Source organism: Phyllostomus discolor, chromosome 6 (assembly GCF_004126475.2).
Source record: "Phyllostomus discolor isolate MPI-MPIP mPhyDis1 chromosome 6, mPhyDis1.pri.v3, whole genome shotgun sequence".
Lineage (NCBI taxonomy): Eukaryota > Metazoa > Chordata > Mammalia > Chiroptera > Phyllostomidae > Phyllostomus > Phyllostomus discolor.
The window spans coordinates 117,400,418-117,424,656 of NC_040908.2; the positions used below are offsets into that span (position 1 = coordinate 117,400,418).

Genomic DNA, 24,239 nt, shown 5'->3' on the forward strand with positions numbered 1-24,239 from the left:
TGAGCATAAAGGGCTCGCAGTAATGCTGTTTTCTGGTTGTGTTGCAGATAAAAGCAGATTCTGTGAGTGATGGTTAACGGACCTCAGGAGTCTGTCCTTTGTGGACACTGCCCAAGTCACATTCTCTTTATCGCTGGCTGGAATTAACAGCCTCTTAAATGATCTTCCCGCCTCTACCAGTGCAGAAATCTGGTTTTTGGCCACAAACCACTGTGGCAATCAATTTGGTGAAGCTTACAGCCCCCTTTTCAGAATGAAAGTTTTCAAGTTTAAAATATAGAAGATTACAAAGGGAAAAGATTTTATACAATAAAATTATCAAATTATTAAAAACAGATTTGTAGGAGAGAAGGTGAGTGGAGGTGGAAGAGGGTACGGGGGAATAAGTGGTGATGGAAAACGGACCAGATAGATGTGTGGTCTAGTAACGTGCTTCCTTATTAATTTAGAAGAGTGGAAATCTTTTCCGAAAGTCGATTAGCAGACTGGTCCTCACATCTCACAGTGGCAGACTGCTAGTCCTTTCAGAATCCACTCTGCCCCTTCTCCAGCAGCCCAGCCAGACCCCATTTTCCATTCTCCCTTGCAGCCAGGTGTGGCACATGTGGCTGTGCTATAACCAATGAAAATTCAATGGAATATGGGGGTTTGGCTTGGCTGGGGTTGGGGTCAGGGGTGGGGAGAAAATGTAGACAACTGTAATTGAACAATAAAGTGAAATAATAAAAGAACACATTCATGAGGTTTATTTTAAAGATTTTATTTATTTATTTTTAGAGAGGGAAGGGAGGGAGAAAGAGAGAGAGAGAAACATCAATGTGCGGTTGCTGGGGGCCGTGGCCTGCAACCCAGGCATGTGCCCTGACTGGGAATCGAACCTGCGATGCTTTGGTTCACAGCCCACGCTCAATCCACTGAGCTATGCCAGTGAGGGCTTACATTCATGAGTTTTGATCCACTATAATTATTATCTTTATTATGCTGAAAATGCCCCCCCCCAAAAAAAATTCAACAGAATATGAGCAGAAGAAATGATGCCACATCTAGAATTGAGCCTTGAGACATTGGGCATGAGCTTTTCTCCTTTTTTCCCTTCCATTAAGTTAGAATTCTGGCACAGCTGCAATATGTTCCTCCATTCAAATGCCCCAGAAGATGGTGGGACAACACATAGGAAAAAGTTCTGGTGTGGCTGGATTAAGCTAGAAGTATTGTTATGAACTCATCACACACACACCCATTTTCTGGCTCTGTATACTGACGGGGCTTAGAAGTAGTGACATCTCAGTACCCAGTACCCAGCTCTTACTGTCTAGATACTATTTCCCACTAAAAGGAACCAGGCTCCTTGGATAAATGGCTGAGCCCAGGAAAAATAAATCTTGTTATGACAGAAAACAACACAGTGATATAAAGAAAAATGATGGGAACACGTCACAAGGACACTGGCTAAATTTGGGACAATTTCAACCTCAATAGATTAAAACATTGTCTTATTCTCTTTGGGGTGTTATAACAAAATACCACAAACTGGGTAGCTTATAAAACAACAGAAGTTTATTTTTCACAATTCTAGAGGATGGAAGTCCAAGGTCAAGGTTACCAGCAGGCTGTTTGATGAGGGCCCTCTTTCTGGTTCACAGCTGGCACCTTCTAACTGAGCCCTCACAGGGTGGAAGAGATCTTTCAGAAGTCTCTTTTCTGATGTGCTGATCTCATTCATGAGGACTCCACCCTCACGACTTAAGCACCTCCCAAAGGCCTCACCCTCCTAATACCATCACCTTTGGGTGCTAGGATTTGAACATATAAATTTGGGGTGGCGGGACACAAATATTCAGATACAGCATACATTAAACTAAAAAAGGAAAATATGAGCTCATTGTGATAATAAAAATGGTGATAGTGTCAGAGAGAAAGCTCTTTTTCACAGAAGAAGCCATCTAATGAATGTAGAAGAAATGATAGAATTATTTTAAAAATCACATTTGCAACCACTAATGTAATAATAAATTCAGGCAAGGATCAACGGTTAATGCTAAAGGCCCTGGATGAAAGGGTGCTGGGGAACAAGATAATCACAAAGTTGCAAATTATTTCTCTACAGATTACTCATTGGTTACAAACGGGATAATGCACCTTTACAATGGAGAAATCTGGGGGATACCAGTTTAACTCTGTGATCAAATGTAACCTCATCAGGCACTGAGCAAAATGACTTTATGTGTCTCTGGATAGAATGCACTGAAGATGTAACCACCTGTGTTGTCAATCAATGAATGGAGCATTCTTGCCAAAAAATGATTAACTTGAATCTAATCAAGACAGAAAACCTCAGATAAATCTAAATTGTGAACAAACAACTGGCCCAGACACTTCAAAACTATGTCATAAAAGAGGAATACGTGGGGCCCTGGCAAGGCAACCTGGTTGGTCAGAGCATCGTCCTGGTTCGCTAAGGCTGTGGGTTTGATCTCTGGTTGGAGCACATCCAAGAAGTAGCCAATGATGCACAAGTAAGAGAAACAATGAATCAAGGCTTCTCTCTTTCCCCTCTACCTCTCTCTCTTTAAAATTAATAAATACAATTTTTTTAAAGATAAAATAGAAAGAACTTGTTTTACATTAAGGCACTAAAGAAACAGGACAACAGCGTTCATGTTCCTTGGCTGTGTCCTGGACTGGAAAGGTAAGCCAGCTATAAAAGATATCATTTTAATGGAACAATTGAATTTGACTTTGGAGAAGATGTTACTTAATATTTCAATGTTGAGTTTCTTACAATGTTATTTAACGTGACATCGATGCTGAGTGTAACATGGTGATTGCCTAGAGCAGAATGCCTGTGTTTTAGTAGATACATGTCAGAGTATTTAGGGTTCAAGTGTCATGATGTCTGCAACTTACTTTAAATGAGTCAACAAAAGTAATTATTGGGAAAGTGCCACAGAAAGACAAATATGCAAATGTGTCAGGATGTTAATAACTGGTGAATCTAAGTTGATGGTATACGACTGTTTCTTCTATTTTTTCCCAATTTGTTAGATATGTTCCAATTTTTTCAGAATTAAGAAAAAAGAGTGAGAGGTTCAGCACAGAAGAGTTCAGTATAGGCTGTCCACATCCACCAGGTTTAGAAGCGGAACAAAAGCAAAAGCAAACAGACACAAAAGCAGAAAGGAACAGCACATCTGTTTTCCTTAGGCAGCCCTGGCCTGAGCACAGGAGCCTCCGGGATGGTCGGGTGTACAGTTCTCTGGGAACTGGGTTCCACCTTCTACCTACTGCCTGTATTATGTGTAAGAATAAAACCACAAAACCAACAAGTTATAAAGGATATTTTTGGAACTTTGAGGAAATTTGAAGATAGACTGTAGATTAGATAATGTTATTGTATCAGTGATGATTCCTCATTTTTGATAATGGCATTGTAGCTGTGTAGGAGAATGGCTAGGTCCTTAGGAGAGAATTGCTGAAATATGTTATCTGCCATTTACTCTCAAATGATTGGAGAAGCGTGTGAATGTATGAGTGTGAGCATGAGTGTGTGTGTGTGTGTTTAGAGAGAACAGACAAATGTGCTAACATGTGAACAACTTGAGGACTTAGAAAAAAGGAGAATGGGTAGTTACTGTACCACTCATACAGCTGTGTTGTAGGGTTAACATTTTCCAAAATTAAAAGTTGGGATAAAGTTACCATGTGTCCTTTAATTCTCTTTGGATAGCTGCTAATCAGTTTGGCTTTCTTTTAGTTTTACACTTGTCTGGTATCTTCTATCTTGACCCCTTGCAGCCTAACAAAAGGGTACGTAAATGAGTGACCTGTGTGTGTTTCCAAGTAGAAGACTCTTCTCCAATGATGCAGACACCAGCCCGCGGTGTCCGAGTCATTCTGGATGAAATGAGACATTCACATGGACTACCGAGTCTGGGGGAGGAAAAGGGCGAGCATGGCTTTTCTCTCAAGGGGAGCAAAAGCCATGGCCTCTGCCATGACAGGCCTTTATTAGGTTTCTCCGCCTATTACATGATAGTCCTCATTTACCATGCACAGATTCACTTTAGGTGGTTACCTTTTACAGAAAACAAAGGAGCCAATGCTGCTAATCACATCACAGAAGAGGGATATTTGCAAATGAAAAGGCAAAAGTAGTTGAACCAGTTACACTCATCCTTGGAAGGTTTAGCATGGGTTTTAGGAAGTTACTCTGCAGTAAATGTTTGCTACTGGGGGCTGGGCCCATGCCACGCAGGATGGTCTACTACACTCTAATAAGACAGTAATTGCTTTAGGACAGAAATGAGGGAAGACAGCATGACACAGTAGAAAAGACTGGACTTTAGAGTAAGACTCAGGTTCAGAACTTGGTTCCAAAAAACATTATTTGTGTGAGCCTGGAAAAGCCATATTTGAGCAGTTACATAGTCGTTTAACAATGGGTAGAGATTTGGATGGTGGTAACAATTATTATTTCAAGGACACGAGTTGAAGACAATACATTTTCTTGATATTTGCATTTTGTAATCACTATGAGACCTCCCCCTCCCCCTTTTAAACTGATAAAAAAAGGATCACAACATTAACCTACCTCAGAGGCAATGCCACAAAAGATGTTTTTGAAGTGCATTTAATGATGTTTATAATGACAAATTCCATGCAGCAAAAGTGTATTGAACTTCTACTTTATAGGCTCTAGGCTAAATGCATAGTTCTCACCTTAGGAAGTTTACCACTTAGTGTGGAAAACAGATAAATACATGCTCATTATAACACAGGTGGTCTGTTTTAAGTGCTATAATAGAGGTAGCAAGTATTACAGGAATACTGAGAAGGAAGTAAGCAGCTCATCCTCACAAGGATGATGAGAAAGTGCTTCTTAGAGGAGATAATACAAAAGCTAGGAACCGAAGGATATAGAAGATTTCAATAGGTACGAAGGAGAGCATGCCATGCCAAGAAAGGGAAATGGGGCTAGCAAAGGTACAGGAGGCACAGAGTGAAAGATCACGGTAGGTGTGGAAGGCAGGAAGTGTTTGGTATGGAATAGGGAGGTCTTCAGATGCATGTTCTGAAATACAGGAGATGAGGATGGAAGGATAAGTTGGAACTGTATCATAAGAAAGGGCCTTGAGACTTCTGGCCAAGATGGAGGCATAGGTGGATGCACCGTACCTCCACACACAACCAAAATTGGAACAACAACAATTTAGAGGCAGAATAACACCCAGAACTGATAGAAAATTTATCTGAATGGAAGTTGGACAGCCCAGAAGTTGAAATAGACCCGTTCATCTGGATCGGTTGGGGGGAGGGGGCGAAGACGAGCAGCTGGGCACAGGTTGCGGTGCAGGTAGGAGCACAGAGAACAGGGAGAGTTGGGCACCTAAGGCAACCGGGAGCGCATAAGGCATCTGGGGTGCACAAGATCGCAGCGGGTGGACCCTGGGTATGCAAGGGGCAGCTAGCAGATCCAGTGAGGGTGCAGTTGTGGAGCAGGGCAGAGTGCGCAACCCAGGATTGCAGGGAAGGGACTGAAGGCCCACGGAGAACAGAGCTACCGCCATTGTTCCCTCTCGGCCCTGCCCCCACATACAACTTCACAACCCAGTGACTGGGGTGCCTAGCTCTGGTGAACACCTAAGGCTCCGCTCCTCACCATAACAGAAGCGACTAGACCCCCCCGCCCAAAAAAAGAGAGAGAGATAGCTCAAACAGAAGAACAAATCGGTGCCCCAAAACTCATCCTTTTGAGTGACCAAGAGATAGCTAACCTATCAGATGCACAGTTCAAAACACTGGTGATCAGGAAGCTCACAGAATTGGTTGTTTCTGGTCACAAATTAGATGAAAAAATGCAGGTTACCATAAAAGAAATGAAGGAAAATGCACAGGGAACCAATAGTGATGGGAAGGAAACTGGGACTCAAAATAATAGAGTGGATCAGAAGGAAGAAAGAAACAACCAAAGAGGAAAGAATGGAGAAATAAGAATTCAAAAAAAAGAGGAGAAGCTTAGGAACCTCCAGGACATCTTTAAACATTCCAACATCCGAATTATAGGGGTACCAGAAGGAGAAGAGGAAGAGCAACAGATTGAAAATGTATTTGAACAAATAATAAAGGACAACTTCCCCATTCTGGCAAAGGAAATAGACTTCCAGGAAATCCAGGAAGCTCAGAGAGTACCAAAGAAGTTGGACCCAAGAGGAAACACACCAAGGCACATTATAATTACATTAGCCAAGGTAAAAACGAAGGAGAGAATCCTAGAAGCAGCAAGAGATAAGGGGACAGTCACCTACAAAGGAGTTCCCATCAGACTGTCAGCTGATTTCTCAAAAGAGACCTCACAGGCAAGAAGGGGCTGGAAATAAGTATTCCAAGTCATGAAAGACAAGGACCTATATTCCAGATTACTCTATCCAGCAAAGCTTTCATTTAGAATTGAAGGGCAGATAAAATGCTTCTCACATAAGGTCAAGTTAAAGGAGTTCATCTTCACCAAGCCCTTATTTTATGAAATGTTAAAGGGACTCATCTAAGAAAAGAAGATTAAAAAAAATGTATAGTAAAAAACCAGCAAAGTCACAAATATGAACAACCACACCTAAAGCAAAACCAAAAGAAACTAAGCAAACAACTAGAACAGGACCAGAACCACAGAAATGGAGATCACATGGAGGGTTAGCAACAGGAGAGTGGGAGGAGGAGAGAGTGGGAAAAGGTACAGAGAATAAGTAGCATAGATGTTAGGTAGAAAATAGACAGGGGGAGGACAAGAATAGTATGGGAATAGTATGGGAATAGTATGGGAAAAGAACTTATGACATATGGACATGAACTAAAGGGAGGAATGTGGGTGGGAGGGGGTGTACAGGGCGGAGGGGAGTGAAGGGGAGGAATGGGACAACTGTAATAGCATAATCAATAAAATATATTTTAAAAAAAAGAAAGGGCCTTGAATGGTATCCTATTTAATTTTGAAGCCTATGAAAAGCTGTTGAGGTTTCCTAAGCAGAATGGAGACATGATCAACACTATCGTTTAGAAATTACAACAGGAGATCAACATGAGAAAAGGTGGCCTAAGAGACAGGAAGGCCAGGAGGGAAATCAATGCCCTAGTCGGGGTGACAGAATTGAGGCAGCAGGAGGGCGTAAATTTGACAAACTTTGCTGAGGTGGAATCAACAAATGTACTCTGTTAGATGTGGTGGGGGTGGGGAATGGAGAAGTACACACTGTCTGCTGTTTCTCTTGCGATTGACCATGTGGACAGTGACACCATTAGTGGAGGTTAGGTGAGTACCTGGGTGTTTGGGGGTGGGAAGTAGGGAAAAGGAAACGAAGTCAGTTTGGCCTAAGTTGAGTTTAAGTTGCCCATGACAACTCGTAGGTAGATGTCCAACGTGCAACTGACCGTTTTGATAGTCTGGGTGATTGCTCCACATATACTGACTCCTCTTGCTCTCTTACTGTGGGCAGAATATACTTCTATGCCCTACTGGTGTTGGTGTAGCTACGGCAAGCGAAGCCTTGACGCGTACTTGCTCAGTGGGTCTTATGGTTGTAGCCAGCGACACCACTATGAGAAGAACAGATCCTGGATAGCGTGGTGGTCCAAGGAGTGTCAGAGACATAGAGAGTGGAGGCCACCCAGCCAACTTGCCATTGCAGCTTGAATTAGAGCTGCTCCAGCTGGAGCTCCAAGCATGATAATAAATACTTATTAGTGTAAATCACTAACACCATTGAAATTTCCACTGATAGAGTACTGGAAAAACTATTGTCACTTAAAAAAAAAACACCCCCAACTAATACTACTATATATTTAGAACATAAAAATAATGACAGAGAGTTTTTCCATCTGTTGATGGCATAAACAAATGTGGTGGTCCCAAGTCATACGATTTCCCCTAAACACTCTCAGGCACTTACTTCCCTCAAGAATAGAGTATTAAGCAGCACTGATGTACAAATTAGAGCGTTTCATGTCTAAGACACTTTTTTGACTGACAGATCTGCCTCAGCTGTACAAATAGCACAGGAAGACACCAGTCCCATGCAAACTGCAGCCTAAGGGTCACACTGGTCCTCCTGTTCTCACATCAGCAGACAGAAATCTCTTCTCTGGAGCCTTTGTGGGGGTCTTGGGCACTTTTGGGAGCCTGAGCCTGAGCTGCAACCATAGCTTGGCCTTGGTTTTAGCCTTGGCCTTGGAGTTTGGCCAGCAGAGCCTGAAACCCTTGGTGAAGTAGGAACCAGCACATTTCCCAAGGCTGGGGTGAGCAGGGTAGGTAAGTCGATTGAGCTTGTGGCTGCTTCTCTTTGAGATCTTGAGCTTGAGCTTCATGTGTTTTATGAGGGTCTTGGCACATGTGCTCATGGCCTTGGCTTTGTTGGCTTGCCTCTTCTTTAGGCCCTTCTTGTTGTACTTCTGGGCAAAGTGTGGGTTCCATAGGAACTTGGGGTCTTCCCCCTTGAGAGAGTTGTATCTTGATGCCACTTCTGTGACATTTTTGAGACTGATTGTGCGTGCTGTGGTTCTTGGACTTGGCTTTTGTGCATTGAAGCCTGTGGCTCCTCTAAGACTCTTTTTAAAGAAGCAATTCAGTCCTTTTTATAGTAACCAAAGAAGCAGTGTGTTCATTTCTATAGTAATATTGACAGAAACTAACAGTTTTGAGCATTGTATGTGCTAGGCATTATGCTAGGGAACTGAGGAAGAGAAAAAAATTAACCAAGTATCTACTATGTAACAGGCACTGTGGTAGATGCTTTCAAAGATGAATACATTTAATATTCAAAGTAACCCCATGAAGTGCATCATTTTTCCAACACCCACCCACAAGAGATTCTGATTTAGTAGGTGGGGAAAGTGAGGGAGATACAAAACATGCATTTTAAACTAGCATTTTAGGTGGTTCTGATGCAAGAGATCCATGAATCATACTGTGAAAAAGTAATTGAGAGAAAGTCAGTCTGATAACTAGAGAATTAAAGGAAACACATCCATCCAAACAGGTAGGAGGGGCATCTTGGGACCAAGGAGTCTAACTTGCACACCAGGCACCCCATCCTAGGGTTCCAGGGCCAGAAAGATAAGAAGCCATAACTTCTGGCTGCAAAAACCAGTAGGTGTTGGTGGAAGAAACTGCAGTTCCCCTTGAAGAAGTCACACACAGATTTACTCAGGCTCACTCCCTCTGACCTCCAGCACCAGGATGGCAGCTTGAAAGGCACCAGTGGCATAGAGGGAGGAACTGAAGTGACTGGCATCAAGGCTAGAGGTGGGGGACAGTTCTCTCCCAAAGAGAAAGGTGGACAGAGGCTATTGTCCCTTTTCTGAGTCCTCCTCCCACAGAGCCACACAACTGGCAGGGACTGCCATATCTGAGACTCTATCAACCTGGCTAACACTGTTTGCCCCACTCTGGGGATCCACTGAGAATCAGTTACACCCAACTTATAGGCCCAATGAAACTGTTAGCCATGACTTTTCCAAATGAATGGCTGGTCTTGGCTCATGATTCACAACTTCCTAAATCCTATCAAACAGGCAATAGCCAGCCTCAGTAAGTCTCCAGACCCATACCTCTTGTTAGTGGCCTTAGGCTTGGCAGTAGCGACAGCCAGCCTAGATTCACAGCTTGGCTTCTCCTGGGAATCTCCAAGTAGCACCACCTCAGGTTGGTTTATAGCTCATCCAGGGTGGTCCTAGGCAGAATACAGGTGGGGGCTGACTTTGGCCTACACGACCCAGGAAACCCCAGAGCCTTCACACCCAGTGGACAGCTACAGACTATGTCAGAGCACCACTACACTGTCCCTGCACAGCTGATCCTCCACAGAGGGCAGAGGTTGGTGGTCAGCGGTCACAGTCAGTCCTTGCAGCTGACTGGCCTGGGTAAATCCCTCCATTGACCTACATACAGCAATCAAGGCTCAACTACAAGAGGAAGGTGTACTCAGCCCACACAGAGGGCACACTTTGAGTACCCAGCTTGGGTGATAGGGGAGGCTGTGCCACTGAAACCTATAGGACACTTACTGCATTAGGCCTCACTACCAAGGCAAGGAGTCATAGCAGCTCTACTTCATACATGGAAACAAACACAGAGAGGCTACCAAAATGAGGAGACACAGAAATACAGCCCAAATGAAAGAACAGATCAAAACTCTAGAAAAAGAACTAAACAAAATGGAGACAAGCAATCTGTCAGAAGCAGAATTTAAAACACTGGTTATAAGGATGCTCAAAGAACTTAGTGAGGACCTCAACAACATTTAAAAAATCCAGTTAGAAAAGGATACACTAATTGAAATAAAGAACAATTGTGAGAGAAACAACAGTAGAGTGGATAAAGCCAAGAATCAACTCAATGATTTGGAACAAAAGGAAGCAAAAAACAACCAATCAGAACAACAAGAAGACAAAAGAATCAGAAGAAATGAGGACAGTGCTAGCAGCTTCTGGGACAACTCAAGTGTCCCAACATTCCCATCATAGGGGTACCAGAAGGAGAAGAGAAATTGGAAATCTATTTGAAAAAATAATATAAGAAAACTTCCCTACCCTCAGGAAGCACAGAGAGCTCTAAACTAGATGGATGCAAAGAGACCCACTCCAAGACACATCAGAATTAAAATGCCAAAGGCTAAAGATAAAGAGAGAAACTAAAAGAAGCAAGAGAAATTAGTTACCTACAATGGAGCCCCCATAAGACTGTCAGCCAATTTCTCAAAAGAAACTTTGCAGGCTAGAAGGGATTGGCAAGAAATATTCAAAGACATGAAAAGCAGGAACCCATAACCAAGATGGCTCTACCCAGCAAAGCTATCATTTAGAATCAAAGGACAGATAAACAGCTTCCCAGACAGGAAAAAACGAAAGGAGTGCATCATCACCAAACCATTATTACATGAAATGTTAAAGGGACTTATTTAAGAAAAAGAAGATCAAAACTATGAATAATAAAATGGCAATAAACACATACCTATCAACAATTGAATCTAAAAAACAAACTAAGCAAACAACTGAGACAGAATCATGGATACTGAAAGCATTTTGATGGCTGTCAGATGGAAGGAGGTTGTGGGTGAATGAGTGAAGTGGTGAGGGGAATAAGAAGTACAAGTAAGTAGTTACAGAATAGCCATGGGGATGCAAAGTACAGTACGGGAAATGGAGCAGCCAAAGAACTTACACATACAAGTCATGGACATGAACCATAGTGTGGGATTGCCTGAGGAAGTGGGAGGTGCTGGGCGGAAGGGGCAGATGGGGAAAATTTGGGACAACTGTAATAGCATAATAAATAAAATAATTAAATTCCCCCCAAAAAGTGTCATGTTAAAATTGATTCTTCCCAACCCACTTATTACTTTTACACCAACCCATGACAAACAGATAGTATTATTCTCCTTTTATAGATGATTAAACTGATGCAAAGAGAAGCTAAACAAGTTGTTTAAGGTTATCCAGCTCAAGTGTGACAGTTCCCAGACCTATGAGTCTAAAAATCTAGTAGATAAGCTCTATCTAGATGCTTTCATATAACTTCAAGATCTACATATTTTAAAAGAATTAATAGTTTTCTCTACTCAGCCTCTGCTCCACACACGAACACATCTGTCTTTATTCTGCTATAACCACTCTCAATGAGTGGCACCACCATCTACCCTTCATCCATGCCTGAATTCTCTCTCACCTGCTAAATCTAATAAATTACCTTCTCCTATCAATGTCACCTTCTTAATAGTTTTCAAATTTGTTGTTTCATTTCCATCCACACTATTACTAATTTAACAATAACCGCTTCATTAATTGAGTGCCTACACCATATTTAGTATAGTACACTACTCCCTAGATCAGTTCTATGAAGTGGATATTATTTTCTCTATTTTATCAATAAGAACTCTGAAGTGTACTAGCTTTGATCCTATATCCTTCTGCCTCTACACAGATGAGCTCTAGGCCAACATTTCAGCTTCCTCTCATCTTTCCCCACACTTGTCTCTCCCAGTTCTAGAATACCCACCTTGTGTACCTTGCTGACAAATGAAACTTAAGATAAAAACTAAACTTATGGCAACCCTTTCCAATTTTCCTATTATCATCCATGGCACCTGAACAGTTTTGTACATTTTTATCTTACAGTTTTTAAGAGGAATTGTAATGTAGTAGAAAGGAATGGGGAAAAAAGTTGGAATCTGACCTGAGTTTACTATTTGATGTCATATTTTTCTAGCTCTGTGTCTGCCCAAGTTAAATAGACCTCTGTGCTTAAATAAAAAAATGTTAATGGTAAAATTAATAATACAGTCATATGGGAAATACAATATACAGTGTTAAATCCATTTTTTAGGCAAAAAGTAGTCCAGTGTGGCACATCATAAGTTGGTACTTCAGTATATCTTAAACCCATAGACTGGATAATCTTTGTCAGATACATCAACCTCCTACGTAATTATCTAAAGTGGCTCCATGCCTTGTCCACTGAAAAAAGTAAACCTAGCTATGCAGGTACTCTGTCAACCATACTCTTGCAATAGTCCAATAGGGTCAATCTATGAAAAATCCAATGGGGCTGTTTGGTTCACAAGTATTGTGGCTTCTTATTGTTTAGCCTTATCTCATTCTGTTCCTTCTGTATCTCAATGCCCTAACTTTCCTTTCACCAATTCGTCATATCCCTTCATTTAAGATCCAGGTTGTTAGCTAACAAGCAACTAGAAACGAGTCTGGATCAAAAACCAAGTGCATGTAGTTCAAAACCAAGTGTATTTTGGGACTTCCTTTTTATGTGGGCCTGATTATATAGGTATTTCTGTTTACTATGCAGACCAGTGTGATAGATCACAAAACCTGAAAAGTTTCCTTAAACAAAGTGCCTACAAATACTGGATTAAAATAAACATGTCATGAAATGCATAGCTAAGTTTACAAAAAAGAATAAATACCCAGAGGCCAAAAGTGAAGACAGAGTTTAAAATCTGAATGGTGAACTGATATTGAAGTAATACAAGGGCACTTGCCATTTTCATAGTCTTTTGTGACATTCTGAGACTAGGACATAAGGCTTGAGCAAGATGGAACATTGGAACAGTTGACACCCCTCTGAATTATGCAAAGTACCCTTCTTTTTAAAAAAATTTATTGATTGATTTTAGAGAGAGAGGAGGGAGGGAGGAAAAGAGAGAAAAAAAGACATACATGGATTTTTTCCAGTTATTTATGCATTCACTGGGTGATTCTTGTATGTGCCTTGAGTGGGGGATTACTCCTGCAACCTTGGCACATCAGGTTGATGCTCTAACTAAGTAAGCTACACTGCCAGGACACAGAGTACTCTTCTTAAACCCACATTCAGTGAAAGGATTGATAAAACAATCAAACCACTGAAATAGAGAAAGGACAAGGAAACCCACCTGCCCCAGCCGGGGCTCTGGTTGGGGGGAAAAAATGTCTCCTGAGAATTCAAAATCACAAACCTGCTTGCACAATAGTTTTGGGTTCAAATGTACACAATCAGGCTGTCTTGAAAGTAACTTATAGTACCAAATTAGGAGTAATGCACAATGCCAAGAACAAGCAAATGTAAATCTTTGCCAGACAAATGTTAAGAAGAACAAAGTCATACCATTGAGAATTCCCACTGATAGAGTGCTAAAAAAACTACTGTCAACATAAAACACCTATAAAAATTAGAATTAATAAATCAGAACCTTTACAGACAAACAAAAACTGAGTTTACCAAAAGATACTCTCTAAAGTAACATAAAGGATATTAATTTAAAAAAGGAAGACAGAAATTGATCCCAAAAGATTGATTGATCCTAAAAGACTAACAAAATTATCAATTTCAAATACACATACAGTAAGCCCTCAAATAACACTGTTTCATTCAATGTCATTTTGTTATAATATAAATGAGATACTGTAGGAACTTAACTCTTGTTTATACCAATTATCCTATGACAAATTTGATTTCATTACACATTGTTTCACTTAAAGTCACAGAACCTGTGGACACCATTAGGTGACAACTTACTATAGAATGTGTAACTCCCCACAAAAAAGAAATAAAAGTGTATTAAAACCTCAAAATAAACAAACAAAAAAACAGCAAAGTGGACAATAGATGTTATCATTAATATAAAAATTTGAACATGAAGAACAATTGAGATAGGAGAGAGATAGAAAGGGCAGAAAAGATGTTTGAAGAAATAGTGGCTGGAAACTTTCCAAATTTAATGATAAAACAACAATATTCACATTCATGAAGCTCAATATATTCCAGGTAAGATAAACTCAAAGAAAGTCAGTTAGACATATCACAGTCAAATATCCAAAGCCAAAGACAGAATTTTGAAAGCTGCAAGAGAGAAGAAATTTGTCAAGTCCAAGGGATCTTTATAAGAGTGACAGTTGACTATGACATGCAAGGGGGCCAAGATGGAAGCATAGGCAGAAACACTTTGCTTTCTTGCACAACCAAAGAAGGAAAACAACCAATTTAAAAACAAAAAACAACCAGAACTGCCAGAAAAACATTTGTATAGAAATCCAACAACCAAGAAATTGAAATAACATTCAACCAGATGACAGTGCAACACTGCAGCAAAGAGGGTAGCCCCACCCTGGTGAATACCTAAGGCCCCTTACTATGTAACAGGCATGCTAAGACATAGAAATATGGCCCACATGAAAGGACAGATCAAAACTCCAGAAAAAGAACTAAGCAACAAGGAGATAGCCAACCTACCTGATGCAGAGTTCAAAACACTGGTAATCAGGATGCTCACAGAACTGGTTGAGCTCAGTCACAAAAAGAAGGGAGAAATGGAAGCTACACAAAATGAAATAAAGGAAAATATACAAGGAACCAACAATGAAGGGAAGGAAACTGGGACTCAGATAAATAATTTGGAACCAAAGGAAAAAATAAGCATTCGACTGGAACAGAATGAAGAAACAAGAATGCAAAAAAAGAGGGGAAGCTTCAGAGTCTCTCGGACAACTTCAAATATCCAACATATGAATCATAGGGGTGCTGGAAGGAGAAGAGGAAGAGCAAGAAATTGAAAACTTATTTGAACAAACAATTAAGAAAAACTTCCCCAATCTGGTGAAGGAAATAGACTTCCAGAAAGTCCAGGAAGCCAAGAGAGTCCCAAAGAAATTGGACCCAAGGAGAGGCACACACTAATGCACATCATAACTAAGTTACCCAAGATTAAAGATAAAGAGAGAATCTTAAGAGCAGCAAGAGGAAAGGAGAGAGTTACCTGCAAAGGAGTTCCCATAAGCCTATCAGCTGATTTCTCAAAACAACAACAACAACAACAACAACAACAACAACAACAACAAAAACCCTTACAGGCAAGAGGGTCTGAAAAGAATTCTTTGAAGTCATGAAAGGCAAGGACCTGCATCCAAGATTACTCTACCCAGCAAAGTTCTCATTTAGAGTAGAAGGGCAGATAAAGTGCTTCCCAGATAAGGTCAAGTTAGAGGAGTTCACCACCACCAAGCCCTTATTATATGAAATGTTAAAAGGACTTATCTAAGAAAAAGGAGATCAAAAACTATGAACAGTAAAATGACAATAACCCCACAACCATCAACAACTGAACCTAAAAAACAAAAACAAAAACTAAGCAAACAGCTAGAACAGGAACAAAGTCACAGAATTGGAGATCACATGGAGGGTTATCAATGAGGACAGGGTCTGGGGAGAATGGGGGAAAAGGTACAGGGAATAAGAAGCAGAATGGGTCCAAAATAATAAGGGGGAGACTAAGAATAGTATAGGAAATGGAGAAGCCAAAGAACTTACATGTATGGCTCATGGACATGAACTAAGGGAGAGAAATGCTGGTGGGAGTGGGGGCAGTGCAGGGAGGAGGGGGATAAAGGGGAGAAAAAATTGGGACAACTGTAATAGCATAATCAATAAAATATACTTTAAAATTTTTTTTAAAAGGACTAAAAATATATAAGAGTGACAGTTGATTTCTAATTAGTAACCAATGAGGCCAAAGACAGTGGGCTGACACATTTAACATGCTGAAAGTAAAAGATGGTCTATCAAGAATTCTACATCCAGCAAAACTATCTTTACAAAACTGAAGGAGGAACTTCCATTATTACGACACGAAGAGCTTCTGCTCTTAAGTGGTAATTATTAAAAGAAACAACAACAATCAACCAACCACCACCAACAAAAAAAAACAGGAAAATAAAAGAATATCATTCACAGCCTTTGGAAATGCTCCAAAGAGCAGACAGCAAATGAGGAAACATTTATTAAAGAATATCTATAAATATTTCATAGGACAGGGGAGAAATTGTTGTATTTAAAGAAAGGCTGCTGCATGCCTCCCCACACTCCCAGATCAGTGAGGTGGAGACTCCACTCCAGGGTACTACAGCTGAGAACTTGTTGGGAACCGCCCGGCCTGATATCAGAAGCTGTAACCCCTGCCAAGGATAAGGCTGAGGGAACAACCTTGGACCATAAGCCACCAAGGAGACAAAAGCCTATCTCCCTAGCAGGAGCACTGCTCCTGCTCCTTTTATTTCGCCCTGCCTGGCCCCCAATGCTTGGTTGGTTAGCCAATGAGGGGTAAGATTCCCCAAGGGGGGAACGACCTAAGACAGGCATGATCACGTGTGAAGCCCCCAAGGAAGGACTTTGGGGGCTAGAGCAAAAGGGGGTGATGGACCTTTGCCCCTCGGCTTTGACACAGCCTGTCTGCGGGGAAAATCTAATCTTTTGGCTGCCTTACTTCCCTTGCTCCACCTAAGCCTGAAACAATGACAGAGGGTGGTGCAGCCCTGTGCTGCAAAGGGCGGGTTCCCCGGGGCAATCAGTCCTAAGAAAGAATATGTAAAATCCTGTGAAACCTGCTTTGTTTAGAATGCTCTCAATTAAGTGATAAGGGTCAAAGGAAGAAGTAAGTTTGTTCCTTAAAGTTCTTTATAGCTCTTTAGCTATCAGGCCCTGACTCAACATACGCCCTCAGAGTTCCTTGTTATTTGATCCTTACTTCCTAGTAATGATTAGTGAGCTTTACCTGAATTCCTGTGTGAATGAACCCAATAAAAACCATTGAGGAAAAGGCTCTTGGTCCTTCTCCTGTGAGAGATCGGCCACCTTTCCTCCCCAAGCAGATCATGTCTTGGTAGACTTATTCTCATCTGTGGTGGATGGGGGCGGGGCTCTGCAGACAAAGCTCCCCGACAAGAACATAGGGCTGGTTTTCCTCTCATCTCCCAGCTGAAAACGTTTCTTCCTGGGAGGAACAGGACATCATTGTATCACATCCTACTCCCAGATGTCTGTTGTGGGGCTAAGTCCCAAGTGAGTGTGGTTGAGAGGTAGGGGCTCCCTTATTTCACCCACCCTCTACTTAGGAAACAGAGATACTCTGCCTTGGGCATTGCACACTGAGAATATTAGAGGAAGTGCAATATAAGGGAAATGCAAGTTCAAACCACAGAGATAACATTTCACACTCACTAAAGGGTATAATAAAAACAAAACAAAGTATAATAAATGTTGATGTGGAGAGACTTAGAAAAATGAAAACATCGTGCAGTTATAAAATCTAAAATTTAAAATGGTGCAGCTGCTAGGGAAAACAATCTGGTAGTACTTCGAAGAGTTAAACATAGAGTTACCATATGACCCAGCATTTCCAATCCTAGGTATATACCTAAGAGAATTGAATAATTCTGTTTACATGGCACATCTAGAGTAGATACATCTATAGCAACAAAAAATAGATTAATAGTTGCCAGGGTTTGTGAAAGAGGAAGAATAGGCAGTGACTGCTAATGGTTTTGGGGTGATAGTATATTCTCAAATTAATAATGGTAACTATTGCACAAGTTTATGAGAGTAAAAACTCCATTGATTGCATACTTGAATTTTAGCTCAAGGAGATGGAGGGAGGGAGGGGAAAGGGGGAGAGAGAGAGAGAGAGGTGTTTCACTTGGTCATTATAGCTTAGGAGTTTGGAAATAACTTAGCCTTATTCAGCATCAACCAAACATTAATAGCTTACCTCAGTTCCAGTTTCTCTCCAATCCCAAGCCCGACTTCCCCCTGGCCACACTTTGCAGTCCTTATAGGTTTTAGTAGAGCCTTGAACTTTCATTTGCCCCCATGAAAGGGAAGCAATTTCAGGGGAAGACATAGGGAACTTAACAAAAATCTGAAATTTAAAAAAATACACCAAATCAGTTATAAAGTTGAAATGGCTACAAAATACAGGAGATATACTATATAAAAATACATCTTAAAATATAATGCAATAAGTCATTGTTCTCCAATGAGAGCACCACCTCTAGCCTGCAGAGCTCTACCTGAAGGAGTAAGGGGGAAAGTAAAGAGGTCTACCATACCAGTGATTTTCAAGAATTTTAAAACATGCAATACCTGACTATTTAGTTAGGAACACTGATCTCTCTTCTATTTGACTGTTAAATAAAAAATTGACAACAGCCAATACAACAACAGCCATCCAGTGTGAATGAATCAAAATTATATTTATTTTTTTGTCAGATCGGCAAAAAAACGTTTTTGGTATGTCGCCGCATTTTAGTAGTTTGTTTATGTGTGTCATGACATGAAAAAGGTTGAAAGTCGCCTCTCTACAAAGCAGACAGCAGACTGACCGGTGCTCAAGCACAGGCGAAGCAACTGGCTGCCAAAGCCGCTCACGAGAGTGGGCCCTCTGCTGGAGGGGTGAAGAAACCTCACCTCCGTCTGGGGCCTGGTGCTAGGGCACTCTGTGAAATCAGGCATTATCAGAAGTCCAGTGAACTTGTGATTCGCAAACTTCCCTTCCAGAGTCTGGTGCAAGAAGTTGCTCAGGATTTCAAAAGAGGTCTGTGCTAGCAGAGAGCAGCTGCTGCTGCTCTGCAGGAGGCACGTGAGACCCGTCCGGTTGGCCTTTTTGCACACGCCAACTTGTGTGCTACCCAGGCTGAACACGTAACAATTATGCCAGAAGACATCCAGCCAGCACACTGCATATGTGGGGAGCATGTTTAACAATCCACTAAGATGGGCAATACTTCATTCTTTAAAAAGAAATCTCTTCTTCCTATTAATTGCTAGTTCTGAACATTGGATTTTTTTGTCCCACGGGGTCAAAAGGTATCTAAGCATATATTGTAGGTGGAAAACAGGGGGCAGAAATCAGGTATTGGCAATTTTTCCATTTTCACTGTGTGTGAATTTTTTAAAAATATAAATGCAGGGCTGCAAAGCAAGTCCAAATGTTTCATCAACAAGTTTCATCAGCTCAACTTTATAACAATTATAAATAAACCTATTAAGTTTTCCTGAGTAATGCCAGTGTTTGGGTTTTTAAATTAAATAAATTTTATTGTATATATAATATTATATACAAAATATAGTTTGCCCCAGTTCTCTATAAGTTAAAAAGCATCTTTCTCATTTACATGTTTTTCACTTATTCTTTAGAGGTCCCAAAAGAAAACTGTTATTCTTGGCATCCTGAAACATCCAGCCTTGGAAACTAGATAGTATAATTACTTCTCAGACTCTGGAAGGAATTCTCAGGATATTATTTTGGAGATAGAAATTAAAAGGTAGATATTTACTTCAGCATGATTGAGAAAGGAGACTGACAATCCTTTCCCCTAAAAAACAACTATAAAGCTGGACCAAAGTATCAAAAATAACCATTTGGCACTCTAGAAATAGTATTAAAGGCATAATATAAACTGAGAAGTGTTTATTCATGGCAACCACTGAATTTCAGATAAGAACAGTAGATATTTTGTTGTTCCCGCCAGGGACAAGTCTCATGCCCCCACATTCATTCTTTTGACAAAGGTTCGACTTGGTTGGGGCAGGGCCTGAAAACCAAGGGTTGCTGCTGCCGTCAGAGGAGGGTCACTGGATCTGAAGCATTATGATGTAAACTAGTGACCTTGGTGGAAAAGAGTGTAGGTGACAGGTGTCTCTGGTTCCTTGATATTGTGGGCCTTTTTGGGGCAAACAGTGGGTTGGGAGAGTAGGGAAGAATTTGTTTGTTTGTTTAAATAGATTTTATTGATTATGCTATTACAGTTGTCCCATTTTTTTCTCCTCTTTATTCCCCACACCCTCAGCAGCCCCCTTCCCACCAGCATCTGACCCCCCCCCCCTTAGTTCATATCCATGAGTCATACATATAAGTTCTTTGGCTTCCCTATTTCCTGTACTATTCTTAAACTCCCCTTTCTATTTTGTATCTACCATTTATACTTCTTATTCCCTGTACCCTTTCCCCTATTCCCCCCTTCCCTGCTTTGTCCTGGAGGTTCCTAAGTCTCTCCTTATTTTTTTGAATTCTTGTTTCTTCATTGTTTTGGTTGAATGTTTCTTTCTTCCTTCTGTTCCAAATGGTTGATTTGAGTCCCAGTTTTCTTCCTTTCACTGTTGGTTCCCTGTATATTTTTATTTATTTCACTTTACATAGCCTTCACTTTTTCCTGTTTTGCAACCATATTCCATCATCCCGATTACTAGTGCTTTGAACTCTGCATCTGATAGGTTGGCTACCTCTTCATTGCTTAGTTCTATTTTTGGAGCTTTGATCTGTTCTTTCATTTGGGCCATATTTTTTGTCTCAGTGCACCTGTTATGTTATAAGGGGTGGAGCCTTAGGTATTCGCCAGGGCAGGGCAACCCACATAGCTGCATTGTGGTGCTACATATGGGGGAAAGGTTCGAGGGAACAATGCTGCTTGCTCGGCTCTCTGCTGGCTTTCAGTCACTTCTGTTGCTACCCACAAGCAAATTGGGCCCTTCTGGTGCTAATTCCTCGGTGGGTGGTTTTGTATACATTCTAGGACCCTGTGGGTCTCTCCAACAAACTCTCCTGTGAGGCTGGGAGTTTCTCCCACTGCCTGGGCTTCCACACAGTTTGATTTTCTAGAAGTTGTGTGTGTTTTTTTTGTCTTTAAATTTGTTGTTATCCTTGTTTTGGTTGTTTAAGAAGGCAAAATGTATCTACCTATGCCTCCATCTTGGTTGCTAGTGTAGGGAAGAATTTATAAGAAACTTTCTGGAGGCGACAGCCATAAAGGGCTTAATAAGCTCTCCACATATCCAGAGGGGACCAAAGGCTGTATCTGCATCGAAGGCTGGAGCAGGCCCAAGTCATCAAACATCCTGAGCCAATGGAGCCTAGAGCATGTGCACAGTGAAGAAGTGAGAAGGCTTGAGAGGCAGCCAGGAAAGATACGGAAAGGACTCAATATTTGAATGTACTCCCCAGTGCACACACTGATCCCTCAGTGGAGAATTCAGGTCCCACTGTTTTGAGGTGTTTGGACACAATATTTAATTAATCTTTGGTTGAACACTAAGCCATATAGACACAAAGAGCCCTAGAAATTCAAGCTCAAAAACAAGAAAAGAAACTGAATACAGATTCCAGTGGTCACATCCTGCATAGGGGACAGAATTTAAGGATTTAGTCTCAAAAAGTAACTATACCACAAACAAATAACGAAGAACAACAACATTGGGGGTGGGGGGGATAGGAATCCAGACGTCCTACAATATATTTTCTAAAATGTCTAGATTTCAACAAAAATTACAAGACATGCTAATAAACAAAAAACATGACCCACACTCATCAACTGAAATTGTATCTGATTGTTCCCATATATCTGACTTAGCAAAGACTTTAAAGGAAACCTTGTATAAAGAATTAAAATCATTCAATGAATAATGATACAATGATTCAATGAATAAAGAATCTCAATTAGGCAGGCATTTCAAACAAGAATCAAATGGAAATTCTGGTGTTAATAAGAGCAATAACTAAAAGATGCATGTATCAGCCAGGATTCTTCAGAGAAATAGAATCAGTAGGTTATATACATTAAGAGTATTATTTTTAGGCTTGGTTTAGGGTCAAGGTGGAGGCATAGGTAAACATGGCTTGCCTCCTTGCACAACCACATCAAAATACAACTACAGACTGAAGATCACTCAGAACCATCAGAAATCGAGTTGAATGGAAATCTGACAACCATGGAGCTAAAGAAACCACATCAGTCCAGGCTGGTAGGAGACGCGGAGATGCAGAATGGGCAGGCGAGTCCCACAAACAAAAACTGTGGATTAAAATTTGCAAGGGATATCTCAGGAGTGAGTGGTCCCAACCCCACATCAGGCACTCTAGCTCAGGGTGCCACTGCCAAGAAGATAAGACCTCATAACTTCTGGCTGTAAAAACCAGCAGGATTAGAGTTGGTAAACAACAACAACAACAAACAAACTACTGGACTCCCTGGCAGTTCCTTCAAAACAGCCCATGCTGAACTTACTCACAAACACTCCCTCTGAGCTCCAGGACCACCAGGGGAGCAGCTTGAAAGGCATCAGTGGCATATGGGGAGGAACATAAGGGTAAGAGTTGGGGGACAGCTCTCTCCCACACAGAAATGAGGACAGAAGCCATGGTGCCTTTTTTGAGCTACAGAGCCACAGAACAGGCAGGGGTTGCCACACCTGAGACACCATCAACTTGGCTTACACTGTTTGCCCCACCCTGGCGTTTACCTGAGGCTCCACCCCACCCAACTTACAGGCTACCCCCAGCCTCATACCTCTAGCTAAGTGGCCCCTGCCCTGGCACTAGCAGCAGCCAGCTTTGGATCACAGTTTGGCTCTGTCTGGGAACCTCCAAGCCGAGCACAGGTAAAAGCCATCTGCTGATTGCTTTGTATCTCACACTGGGTGGCTCCGGGTAGAACACAGGGAGTGGCTGACCCTGACCTGTACTGCCTGGGAACCCCCATAGCCTTTGAACCCAGTGGACAGCTACAGACCATACTGGAGCATCACCACCCAGCCACACACAGCTGAATCTCCATGGAGGGTGGAGGTTGGTGATCAGTGGTCACATCTAGTCCTTGCAGCTGACTGTCCTGGGTAAATCCTTCCTATTGACCTGCCAAGAGCAAACAAGGCTCAAATACAAGAGGAGGGTGTACTCAACCCACACAGATGGCAAACCGTGAGTACACAGCTTTGGTGTTAGGGCAAGATGTGCCACCAGAGCCTACAGGCCACATTACCAAGACAGAGAGTCTTGGTAATAGTGGCTCTAGCTAATACATAGAAACAAACATTGGGAGGCTGCCGTAATGAGAAACATGGCCCAAATGAAAGAACAGATCAAAACTGCAATAAAAGAACTAAACAAAATAGAGAAGAGCAGTCTACAGATGCAGAATTCAAAACACTGGTCATAAAGATGCTCAAGGAACTCAGCCAGTACTGCTACAGCATAAGAAAGAGCTAGGTAAAAATGAAGGATATTTTTATGGAAATGAACAATTTATAGGGAATCAACAGAAGAGTGGATGAAACCAAAAACCAAATCAATGATATGGAACATAAGGAAACAAACAAACAAAACTAATCAGAACAACAAGAAGAAAAAAAATCCCCCCCCCCCAAAAAAAGAGGATAGTCTAAGAAGCCTCTGGGACAACTTCAAACATTCCAACTTTTGTAACATAGAGATACCTGAAGGAGAAGAAAAAGAGCAAGAAATTGGAAATATACTTGAAAAAATAATGAAAGAAAATTTCCCTAATTTGGTGAAGGAAATAGACATGAAAGTTCAGGAAGTACAGAGAGCTCCAAACTAGATGGATGTAAACAGGTCCACACCAAGACATGTCATAATTAAGATGCCAAAGGTTAAAGATAGAGAATCTAAAAAGCATCAAGAGAATAGCAGTTAGTTACACCTACAGGGGAGCTCCCATAAGGCTGTCAGCCAATTTCTCAAAAGAAACTTTGCAGGCTAGAAGGGATTGGCAAGAAATATTCAAAGACATGAAAAGTGGGAACCGATAGCCAAGATTGCTCTACCCAGCAAAGCTATCATTTAGAATGGAAGGGCAGATAAAGAGCTTCCCAGAGAAGAAAAAACTGAAGGGGTGCATTATCACCAAACCATTATTACACAAAATGTTAAAGGGACTTATTTAAGAAAAAGAAGATCAAAACTATGAATAATAAAATGGCAATAAACACATACCTATCAACAACTGAATCTAAAAAACAAACTAACAAACAAGAATAACAGAGACAGAATCATGGATATGGAGAGCATTTTGATGGTTGCCAGATGGGAGGGGGTGTGAAGGAAGAGGTGAGGGGATTAAGAAGTACAAGTAGGTAG

The 24,239-nt window shown here is 41.2% G+C and overlaps 1 protein-coding gene across 2 annotated transcripts in view; it reads right to left on the bottom strand.

Moving 5' to 3' along the window:
• The window catches only part of AAMDC (adipogenesis associated Mth938 domain containing), a 39,381-nt gene that overhangs the window by 9,899 nt on the left and 5,243 nt on the right, over window positions 1-24,239 (bottom strand). For both annotated transcript variants that reach the window (XM_028516264.2, XM_036028768.1), the window contains exon 2: window positions 18,078-18,227. In XM_028516264.2, the coding sequence (XP_028372065.1) occupies window positions 18,078-18,209 (132 nt within the window). In that variant the 5' untranslated portion in view covers window positions 18,210-18,227. The remainder of the gene's footprint in view (window positions 1-18,077; window positions 18,228-24,239) is intronic.